The sequence below is a fragment of the Megalopta genalis genome, chromosome 6 (assembly GCF_051020955.1).
Source record: "Megalopta genalis isolate 19385.01 chromosome 6, iyMegGena1_principal, whole genome shotgun sequence".
Lineage (NCBI taxonomy): Eukaryota > Metazoa > Arthropoda > Insecta > Hymenoptera > Halictidae > Megalopta > Megalopta genalis.
The window spans coordinates 25,250,803-25,263,112 of NC_135018.1; the positions used below are offsets into that span (position 1 = coordinate 25,250,803).

The 12,310-nt window shown below is 39.3% G+C and overlaps 1 protein-coding gene across 3 annotated transcripts in view; it reads right to left on the bottom strand.

The window, feature by feature from the left end:
- The window catches only part of LOC117222242 (uncharacterized), a 153,864-nt gene that overhangs the window by 14,954 nt on the left and 126,600 nt on the right, over positions 1–12,310 (bottom strand). For all 3 annotated transcript variants that reach the window (XM_076523336.1, XM_076523335.1, XM_076523338.1), the window contains 9 exons: positions 10,175–10,449; positions 9,171–9,518; positions 8,190–8,510; positions 6,809–7,153; positions 6,095–6,398; positions 4,449–5,089; positions 3,574–3,951; positions 2,481–3,296; positions 89–2,050 (listed from right to left, as the gene is read on the bottom strand). In XM_076523336.1, coding sequence (XP_076379451.1) covers positions 89–2,050; positions 2,481–3,296; positions 3,574–3,951; positions 4,449–5,089; positions 6,095–6,398; positions 6,809–7,153; positions 8,190–8,510; positions 9,171–9,518; positions 10,175–10,449 — 5,390 coding nt within the window. The remainder of the gene's footprint in view (positions 1–88; positions 2,051–2,480; positions 3,297–3,573; positions 3,952–4,448; positions 5,090–6,094; positions 6,399–6,808; positions 7,154–8,189; positions 8,511–9,170; positions 9,519–10,174; positions 10,450–12,310) is intronic.

Consider the following 12,310-nt stretch of genomic DNA (forward strand, 5'->3'; position numbering starts at 1 on the left):
AGATGTTAGGAAAGAAAACAAACTTGAAAAATAAAGCAAACTAAGATCCACAGATCATCGAAATCGGCAGGTTACTAATGACACTCACCTGAGAAAGCAGTTCCACAATGAAAGGCCTAGCAACGGAGGGTCTAGGGCTAGGTGGAATCATGCTGACGCTTGGCAGAGGAGCAACAGACGCTTCCTTCAAGGGGATATACTTAGGTGGAGGCTTCAGACCAGAGTCGTTTGCGATTGCAAAGGGAAATCGGTCTTCCATGGGGCCGCTAGTTGTTGTGATGTCAACCGGTGGCGGAGACAGTCCAACAACATCGTGGGAAGGAATCGGCGGAGGCTTCAGATCCTCTTCTTCATTTTTATTTGATTGGTTCAGCACCGGAGGTCTCAGAGGTGGAGGCATCATGTCCCTAGATGGCACGTGCACTCCTTCGATACCTAACACATCCCCAGTAGACGGTTCGACCGGTCTGATCCTGGTCTCGTGCTCGATCGAATCGCCTTTGTCTACGCCCGCCACCGCGAAGTTGGTCTGGTAAGCAGTCTCGAGGGATTCGTCGTTCTTCTTCTTCTCGTTCAGATTGGTCACCGTGATCAGCATGCTCGGTGGTCGCTCGGTTTGCGTCTTGCTGTCCACTTCCTGCCCTATAGCTTCGACAGGCAGCGAAAATTTGATGTTTGGCCTGGTGTCTGGCTTGATGTTACCTGTTGTGATGGTTATTGGCCCTGGAACCTGTGGCCTAGGTTTCGTAATGATATGGGGATACTCCGGATGAATCCTGGTTCCAGGACTGTACTCCGGATACGTCACCTTAGGACGAGTTTTCTCGAACGTCGGCTTTGCGATCTCCAGGTTAGATTGGAAATGTACGTCAGGTCTCTGAGACACGCTACTGTTTCTGAAGGTAGTTCCGATGGTGTCGCTCTTGTTCGAGTGAGACTCCTGTCCGCTTGGCCTTGATTCGTCCAGTCGTTGATCGGGCGCCTTCGTAGCACCCTGCCGATTCAGGTTCACGAAGCCTCCCAACTGTGACTGACTCTTATTAGCTTTAACTTCGTGAGCTAGAGTACTATTCGTAAGCGATTCCACAGGTTCTGGCTTCACCTCGACGTGCTGCTTCACCTGGCCAGGCTTCTTCTCAGACGGATGGGTCACGGTTTCTGGCCTCAGATACAGCGCTGGCCTAGTTTCAACTTTGTTTATAGTAGGCGGCCTAGGGTACCTGCTGGGTTTGTCCACTTCCGGCCCGAAATGGGGAATGATTGCTGGTGGCCTTAGGTCTATCGTGTCGTCACGATCATAGGGTCTAGCTGTCGACGTCTGCACCTCCAAATGTAGATTGTCGTTTGGTTTTCTGTTCCCATAGTAAGTCGTGTGTACCCCTTGCACTATGTCGTAATCAGGCCTGGGTTCCTTCCTCTTCGGACCATATTGCGACGGATCGTTGTGACCGTTGTAAACACCGAAAGGCTTCCCCTGCACGATCGCCATATCATTAGGTCGTGTATTATAGTATGTTGGTCCGTAGGATATCACCTGGCCAGGAGCAGCCTCGGTCTTGTGACCAAATGGCACTCCAGGACTCAACCAAATGGGTTTCTCTTTTTGCTCTTGAGTTTGATCCAACCCCACTGGCTTGCCAATCACTATGTTACCAGATGCTGAGTTCTCGTGCAATGTTACGTTACTGCGTGGAATGTTGGCACCTTCCTCGCCTTTCGATTTCTCAAGTTCTTGAATCACTTTTATCTGGTTGTGATATTTCACGTATTCGGACGCTCCAATCTCGGAGTCCAGTGTCTTATCCACTTGAGTATCTTTGTGCCAGGACTCTGACGGCATTTCTGAGTTAGGGAGCGTTTGATCGATCTTCTGACCGTTCACACTTGACTTAGGGTCGTCCGGCTTTACTTTCGGGTTCGAAGGATTGTGGTACTCTTTAGCTCCAGTGGGCAAGTGTTCCTCGTTGTATTCTGCTTGTGGTTTCAATGGAGTAGTGGATGGCCTTTTGTTCTCTTGATAGAAATGCGGTGGTCTGTCTTGGAGATCGATCTGTGAAAGCGATTGATTGGTTATTTTCAATATTAATTATCTTTGAAAATTTATTTGCGATCAACGCACTGCGGATCTTTATGCAAAATCTATATATAATATGGTATATATATAATAGTTTATAATGGTAATTGAAAGTTCTAATCTTTGTAGGACTTGATAACTTTAGTTATTAATTTCACTTATTTTCAAATTATGAGAAGAATACTCGACAAAAGCATGGTAAGTCTACTTGCTGTAAAATTCAAATAACTTATGACGACATTAGTTTTTCCATTGTTTCTTAATTGTTGCATTTTCTTGATCTAGTTCATCATTATTACTAAATTACACATATATTTCTGTGTCGATAATTAACCGGTTACTTTGGAAATACTAGACCGGTTTGCGCAGAAGTTCGTTCTTCCGACGGACAATATTTAATATTTACCTGAAGAGGTCTAAACGAAGGCTGCCTATCAGTAGCGCCCTCATCGTCATCGCTTGGCCTGGCAGTTGATATCCTCGGAGGTTCATGATGAATTTGCAAATTGATGATTGGACGATGCGGAAGTACATACGTGCCCTGATTCTGTGTCTTCGGTGGAGGTCTCTGGGGTCCACTGAAAATAGGCTTCCTGATATTCGGCCTCTCCACGTAGATCGGCCTGTCTAGAGGACGGTTCGTCGTGGACCATAATGGCGGACGCGGCCTCGGTCTATTGTTCACTAGAATCCGCGTTGGCTTCTTATCTTTCCAATTTGAGTTCAACAGAATTTCGTTCCCCGAGTCTGGCTTGGATAGCAAAATGTACCGATGGGAGTTGTCCGATGGTGTCGACACTTCTATTCTTCTAGGTGGGTTTCCGGACTCGCCAGGTTTCTGAACCTTCGGGAATTGTCCCCGAGGTGGGGCATGCGCGTGACTCGGAGCGTACAATCCTCCTTGAGGACGAACGTTCACCGTTTCTGGTCGGTGGTGCATCAAGATCTCTGTGTGAATGTGACCTTGCCCACCCAGAACATTTGAAGTGTTGGAGTGTCTAATCAAGCGCACGTCCGTTGGCAGCTTCGAGGGTCTTAGGACTGGGGTTTCTAATTTGTCTTGCGGCCTTTCGTATTTGAAACGGTCCTGTGATAGAGGAATGGAGGCTGGTCGATTCGGAGAACCTGGTTTCTCCTGGGGTCTGAAGTTCAATGGTGGAGACGGTGGTACCATATAGTCTGCAGGATCTTTTCCATTGGGGTACTGTTGCAGATCTTCTACCTGGATACAGAGAAACTCGTGTGTGTGGCATAGAATTACGACACATACGTTGCTAAGAAGTTAAACTAATAATTACTATGGTAGATTTCAGCTAGATAGATCTACTTTCGACTCGATCAATTAAATGACTTTAAATAGTTCGAATTTATAGTTTCTTCTGAAAGTTTCACTTTTTTGTAATGTAAATGCGAAATGTGCGTGAATCGATCTTGTCAACATGCTGATTGAAATACATAAATATCGAAGTACTCCCTTAACTTTTAATCAAAATTCTTACCCTTTGCATCCCCATGAATCCCAAACCAATGTCAGATTCCGGATAAGGCGAAGGATCATCGAAATATTGTCCGCTTATGTGGGGTTCACTCGTATCGCCGAATATAAGAGCTTGAGTGCCACCTTGAGGAATCACGACATTGGCAACCTGACTGGGTTGAATGTTGACTAACAGTGGCTGGCCTGTGGATCTGTCGATGACATGAGGCACTTGATGGACAATAGGCTCTGATATCGTGGGTTTAGATTCCGAACTTTGGATGACAATAGAAGATCCTGGAATCAAAGGATCCTGCTGGGCCCATAACGGTCGCTTCTGCTCTTCAGTTGAAACCGTTGGCCATGGTTTCTCTAACAGTGGCTTCGCGGAGTCCATTTTCTGTGAAATTTTTACGAGCCAAATTAATATTCTTGTAATTGTGACAACTTGGAGACATTTTAAATTTTAAAAATAACTTGGAGACATTATAACTTCAATTAATACAATGCTTAAACTTCATTGTATAAGCTTAAATATCAGACGTCACTATTTACAAAATTTGAATTTCTTAATACAGAAAGCTAACAAATTTTTTACCGAGAAATGAAAACCTCATTCTAAAATATACCGATTGTTTCGTTCCTCTCTACTTCTTAATCCTTTTAATTTAGGTGATATTATATATAATCACCGAAATTAAAGTATATATACAGGGTGTCCCAAAATTATGATATCTCTGGGAAATGAGGGGTTCCCGAGGTCATTTGAAGTAACTTTTTCCTCAGCGAGAAGTACCATAATTTTGGGACACCCTGTATACTCACACCGATTAAAAAGTAGTTCGACTTTGGAATTATAACCCTAAATTAAACTCCTTTAACAGAAAAAGTCCACACCTGATCAAATTGTGGATGAGGCACCCCAAACTTCGCAGGATCCTTGGCGCTCCAAGGTCTTCTCGATTTCTCAGGACTCCATTCCGGCTCCTTCAAGTTCGAATTAGGATTAGCGTACTGTTCCACGTTTGGCCTGTCGGGCGGCTTCAACAGAGGATCATTTTCCAGGGCATCCTGCTTCGATCCCAGTCTCTTCGGCGGCGATGACTGAACAGGATGCAATTTCTGAGGTTGTTTAGGTATCAACACCGGATTCGTTTCTACAGGTATTGAAACCGGGATCTTCAGATGTTCTTCATAAACCTGGTGCGCTGGGTATATCTGTATCTGAGGTCCTTTGTGGAACTGAATCGTTTCTTGCGACTGCGAATCGTCTCGATCATTCTCCACAACCTCGAGAACTGGGTGCACCGGAATATTAGGAACTGGTAACGGAGGTGGTTTCATGCCAATGTGTCCTTCGTCACCTAAGTACGTTTGCGGAGGCCTGGGCGCCATTTTACCTGGCTTGCCGATGATAACGTCACTGTTCGCGGTGATCACTTCACCTGGCGAAATCGGGATTCCATCCGCCAGACTGGATGCCACTTTGTGCCGCGTTTCTGCTATGTAGTTATGATTCAGGTTGGCGAGATGAGTACCTTGAAGACAAATTTGGCATTTATTTCGCTGTCTGCTTCGGATTGTTTTGGTGATTAGATCTGAACTGAGGTCAACAATGACTAAAAAACATTCGACTTAAAATATTTTGTAAATAGGAGAAAAGCAAATTACAGACTGTTTTCCGAAAAATGGGGAAAGGTATAGTACCTGTCCACATCTGTATTGCAAGACTGAAGTAATAAAAATGAACTGCTATTATGACTTCGGCTATCTTCTTAGCAATGTGAAAACTGTTTCAAATTATTAATAGTATGTTCATGATAATGTTCAAAATACGATATAAAATATTTTTATGAAATAATTATAATCTATTTCTCGAAAGAAATATTCGCGTTATAGGAATATCTTCTTAGCAATGTGAAAACTGTTTCAAATTATTAATAGTATGATCATGATAATGTTCAAAATATGATATAAAATATTTTTATGAAATAATTATAATCTATTTCTCGAAAGAAATATTCACGTTATAGGAATATCTTCTTAGCAATGTGAAAACTGTTTCAAATTATTAATAGTATGATCATGATAATGTTCAAAATATGATATAAAATATTTTTATGAAATAATTATAATCTATTTCTCGAAAGAAATATTCGCGTTATAGGAATATCTTCTTAGCAATGTGAAAACTGTTTCAAATTATTAATGGTATGATCATGATAATGTTCAAAATATGATATAAAATATTTTTATGAAATAATTATAATCTATTTCTCGAAAGAAATATTCGCGTTATAGAAATATCTTCTTAGCAATGTGAAAACTGTTTCAAATTATTAATAGTATGTTCATGATAATGTTCAAAATATGATATAAAATATTTTTATGAAATAATTATAATCTATTTCTCGAAAGAAATACTCGCGATATAGGAATATGATGGGACATCTATTATGATTGCTGAACTACCTCAAATTTTTTCGTACATCATAAATGTACGATTTACGTCCCGACAATCAATTTTTAATTCAGATCTTTACCTATATTTTGACTTTCAGCGGTTTCTATGTCCCCGTCAGCAAACTCGGCGACTGGTATGTAGATCGGTGATCTTTGGGTGGTAACTTCCAGAGATTCTGCTTGTGGCACCGTATCATTTCTGCGTGTCATCGTGGATTTTCCTTGCAACAAACCGGCCATCGCCGTAATAACTGGACCCAACGCGTTGATCCCCAGTGATCCCAGACTCAGGAGATTGCTCACTTGAAGATCGCTTGCGTTCTGGTTAGCTGGTCTTTTGTTCGGACCGTTTTCACCGGAAGCTGGCGTAGTTACGTTGTTTTCCTGTAATTAATATTACAGTTTAGAAGTAGGTTCAATGTCAAGAAACTGTCTCTTCAACGAGCAGCGTCTGTAATCTTGCAATTGACACAGAATATTTTTGCACAAAGATCCGCGGTATTTAAAGGAAAAAGTATATGGCAAAAGTTCGTAGTTAGTATTTATTAAAATTGACACAACGGAAACAATAGAACTAGCAACATTTTGAACGTTGAGAAATTGTTAAAGGTCTTTGAACGAGCATTTTCAATTTTACGTTGTCAAATTTTCTCTTTTTTATTAATGTTTCAGGTTACATCTCAACGATAATTGACTATTGTTTAGCTTCACGCAACGAAACAAAACAATTGATGAATAGGTTGTTGTCTAACCGATTCTATTTAGGGGAAGACATTTAAAGCAAATCGAATTACCTGATTGTTCTGTACGACGGGCTTCAGGTTCGATTCGCTTGCGACAGGAGACGATTCTGTTGCTAACAAACTCGCGGCAAAAGTTTCGTCTTTCTGATTGTCAACCGTGGCGGTAGATTCTGGGAAGTTTGTGGTAGTGGGATCGATCTGATCCTCCTCGTCGAAAAAGATGATCGTTGATCCGGTTACCACGTTCTTTACTGGGTCAGAGTGATGTGCTGTTGTCAGCAAAGCATTCATGTATCCTGCATCCAGTAAACTAGGCGCTATCGATTCCGTGACGACGTTCTCCACGATATGAGATCGTGACGACACTGTGGTGGATGTTTCTCCATCTGCTCCAGCCTTTTCACACACGAATTTCAATCATAAATTATAATGTACTATACGAGAAAGATGCCTTCGTGTCCTATAAAAAGTATGATACAACGATGAATGCATACACATACAGTGATCCATTTGTTCACACATAAAGCTGTTCCATTTATAGTTTAAATTAGATGATGTAAATTTGCTTAAAATGCTATTGATGAGCCCGCGTTCATTTTACGCGCAATTTTATCATAGATTAGTACAATTACTTTTATGCGAAGTATGTCAAAGAAACATTTTAATATCTCACTTTTGATTAATCAAAAATAATGTTTCTCTTTAATATTTCTTCATGCTATCAAAAGCTAATGAGATATGTAATCTTGTTAAGACTATAATAATATGGAAATTATGTTATTCTAGATATCAGAAATAAATTCCTTAAGCACAATTTAGTATCAATTTGAATCAGGATCATGAACCTAAATATTGGGTTGGCAACTAAGTAATTGCCGATTTCAGTTATAGATGTCTCTCACTCCCATTTTTATGATATCCGTAAATGTTATATTATAAAATTATTATTATTATTATTATGTTATTTTTTATTATCCGTGAATGTTAGCGACCAGAATTGGTCAATCGTAAAGGTGTCATTTTCCAGCAGGACAATGTTAGGCCGTACACGTCTTTGTCCACTCGGCAAAAGTTGATAGAACTCCCTTCGTGGTAAAACTTTGAATGATGATGACGCTGTAGAATCTCACTTAACTCAGTTTTTGGCCGAACAGGATCAGACTTTCTACGAGCGTGGAATTTTCAAGTTGTCGGAGAGATGGCAAAAGGTCATCGAACAAAATGGAAAATACATTACAGATTAAACTTCATTCCAAGTAAAAAAGAATTTTTTATTTCATTGAACAAATCGGCAATTACTTAGTTGCCAACCCAATAGTTTCACAGAAATCACATGTTTAAAATAAATTAAAATGATTGGAGAACTAAATTAGAGCGGAAGAAGTAAAGAATTTCTTTCTAGAAATTGTTAAAATTTGTACTAACGACTTACCTGCAGCAATGTTGTAAAGTATGTAAAGGTCGTCAGATACGTCTTTGTCGCGAAGATTTGAATGGGTTCAGGGGTCGGGTTCACCAATGCTGTCTTCGTGGTCTTCTTAACGGGTACTTTCTCCAGGACAACGTCGGTGGACGTCGCCACGTTTGTGCGCACCACTGTGCTACCTTTCTCCAGGAACGTATTGTAATACGTATAGGTAATATAATAAGTCTTCATTACATCAGTCATGCTCTCCTCGGTGTGATCCAATGCTGTCAGAGTGGTGGTAACGCTTGTCGGACGCGGCGGCGGTGCGGATTCCGTTATTATAAGCTGTGGATAATATATTGGTAATTAACTTTACGATGAATTTCACAAATTTGTAACTGTAATGATCAAATGTAAACAGAAATTTCGAAGATTACTTGATTTAGCATTATTTAGATAATTCTATTCGTACTGAAGTATTCAAATTGATTTCGAATGAAAGTTATCCAACTGTACGGCCCACCGTTGCTTAAAAGAAATTCGTTGAGAAAAATCTAGAACCGATCCCTACCAAACCACCTATTCTAACACCCTTGCAGAAGTAGGGTAAACTACAATAAAACTAAAATCTCTTCCTATTAGCCCCAAATTAGTCGCAACACTGAATTTCCACGAAACGAGGAACTCGAGTCCGGCCGATTGTAAACAAACAACGCGTAGAACAATCGAGACATTGATTCTTTCAAACTATTTGCCACATTTTTCTTTCTATGTCACAAGGGTTTAGATATTCAATTAAAAAGATCGTTTCCACGATAAATCAGAAATTATGATAAATAATCAGGAATTTTTTCAGATTTTCATTAAAGCAAAGAATAGTAAAAAAATTGTGCCAGAGGAATGACAGGTTGCAAATTACGCCACCATATTGCTGGCGGAAGGTAAAAATTTAAAGAACAGATATTACTTGATAATTTGCCAATTTTTGAACAGTAAAACACCAACCTGTGTAACAGTATCACTAGTGGTTTCGATTCTCGTCCGTTCGTCCTCCATAAAGGTTTTTTCCAGCACTCTCGTACTGAGGTACGTGTTCGTTTCCGGTCTAGGTGCTTCCGACGGCTCCAAAATCATGTCTAAATAATGCTGCGGAGCGGTCACTGTGTTCGTGATCACTTTAGAGCTGCTCTCTAACGCATCGTTTACGTTCGGGTGATCGGTGTTCAGAGTTAGGTATGTGTACGTTGTTTTGAAGATTTCAGTCCTCAAGGTCGGCGATGCTTCTAAGGTCACTGCAGCTGTTTCCGATCCGGGCTTCCTGTGGCGTTCCTCTGTAGCAGTATTCGCTACGACCTTCACAAAGCACAAGTGTTTTTAGCAGTTTTACACATAATTTTATCATATAAACTTTGCATTCGGCCAGATGACGCCAGATTACAATCAATCCATGTGATACCATTGTCAAAGGTGGGCGAAAAAATCAATCATCTGATTGATGATCAACGATTCTAATCAACGTGAAATCATGAGCGTTATTGATAATTACGATCACTAAACTAGTCCAGCAATCTTGATTAAGAACTATTGATTATGAACAATCAATAAAATAATATTATTTGTATATGGTTACATGGTCATATGTAGTTACGATGATATTAAACAGCTCTTAGAAAATCTGTCTTACAGATTACAGATTACTTCTAGATGATTAAAGATTACTAAATGTAATCATATATATATACAAACTAACTGTGATAACGATTACAGATTTATTCCAGAAACGATTCATTGATTAATGATTATGATTACCATCATTACTTGTAATAATCAATTACTGCTCTACTTTACTCACAAGGTAGTGTACGTAAAATGTATAAATAATGTATCTATTTTACAAGTATCTTCCAACTTTAAAATTCGATTCAAAGCAGCGTCTAACGTTAGATAATCCTAAGATAATCCTTAGATCCTTGTTTATTGTTAATGATGACAATACCCTGCCGTCTCACCTGTTGTTCCGTCGAAACGGTAGTTGTACCGTCCTTGGTGATCGTAGTGAGGTATGTGAATGTTGTAGTACACGTCTTCGTGACAAATTCATTCGGCTTATCTTGAGGAAGCATCATGACGACCGCGTCAGACAATGTCAGCGTGGGCTGCGGCATAGAATTCTCCCATCGCAACGCCGGTGTTGGACCCGCCACGATCACCTCGACGCCATTCGACATTACACGAGTGGCCAGATTGAACCTTCGACCTTCTTCATCTTTCACTTCGTGCTCTCCTGTCATTGCAATTCACGCTGTTACATCATGATCCAGCTCTCACTTCGAATACCTTCTAATTATAACTAAATCATCGTGTAAATATCTGCACGATTCTGCGATCTTATAAATAGACTACCTATCCCATTCTGATAGATCCTCATTCTTTTTTGTATGAAGCAACTGACCCGGTCACTGTCGCGTGCGCGTGATTTAAATACAATTCTTTATATTTAAAAGTTAATTTTCGTCACAATATTAAATTAGTACAAAAATGATGGCCGGTTACTATGACTTTGTGGTTTAGAAATAATTTTTATAATAAATCTTATCGTTTATCGAGTGTTTAGAAAAACTGTTTCAAGATAAAGAGATTAAGCAATAAATGAACTTGAAAAATGGCGCGTAACAAGCAAGATAAGCAAATAAGATTTCTCGGAAACATTGTTTGTAAAATACAATGCAATTGCTTTGAGCCATTATTTCTGACTTCGTTAATTATGTATTTTGCTTTTGTGCCATATATGTATTTAGTCTATCTTGTATACTTACTAGCATACACGGAGATTTTCTATTTAAACACAGTGCAACATTCAGTGACTTTGACTACATCCTAATATCAGAAAACACTCGAAATCAATTTTGTAACCAAACTAAGAAGCTCAACGTATAGAATTTTGTGCAGATCCATCTGAATACGCCTGTCTAACTGCAACTTGATACAACTGTGTACGAGTGTTGCAGATCCACAGGCGCTTGTCGTGGACGTTAACTATACTGCACATACTTCTTAATGAATCGCGTTGCTGCTAGACCTCGTAATTACGTGATTCGTAACGTTTTATATATATATTGACCGAGCGTCAATTAATCTGCAAATGAGAGCGTTGGCCTGACGTAATACGTAAACACATATATCATATTTGGAAGACGTATCAACATCATTGTTCATTCTTATACCTTACAGTCCATATAATACATTTATTGTTATTTTGTTATATTGTTACCTAATAAGTTACGATCAAGCAAAAAACTGTATAGAGAACGTATAATACATAAAAACAATAAAACAGAGTCTATTTGCAAATAGTAATTGAACTCACACGTTGTCATAGATCGTAGCACCAGCTCTACTCATACCAAAGTATTGTACAGTACACGAAACGAAAATCATACCCATCGATTTCGCAATACAGAAAGAGTCAAGAATCTGAAAATCCTCGATTAAAGTTGAGAAGAGACAAATATACACGCAACAACAGGCGATCAAGTATGTACAAGATCATTCATTTACAGTATATGTACACGTATCAAAGAGTTCTATTGCACAGGGAAGAATTTAGAATGCCAGAAGCCAATTGGAGCGAGACTTGGAATAGAATTTGTACAATCTCGAGTGCGTTACCTCGAGAGGAAGTGATATTAGTCTAAAGATCATTTTGTACATCGATCATCGTGTGGTCTGAATCAATTATCGATCGCTTCGTCAATTGCAAGACGGATTCTTATCACGGGTTGAATGAAATCCTTACAAATTTCAAATAATTATGTAACAATTTCAGTGTCTTGTTATTATCTTTTCGATTTCGAGAAAACTGTTATCAAATGCAACGTTTGAACTGGAACTTTTACATTGTGCATTTCTGTGTAGACGAGGAACTTTTATTTTCTTGAATGAAAAAGAAAGTTATAGTTGGACAGAAATGCTTAATCAATATATATAAACAATGAAATTAAAACCTTGAATCTGTACCAGATAGATAAAGCTATACAAATATAATTATTTGTAACCAAAATATAAGAATTTCTTTACGCTGTGACGTTAAGCGACTTTAGATAAAATAAATAAATTTAAATTTGCATTACCGATGTTTGACACAA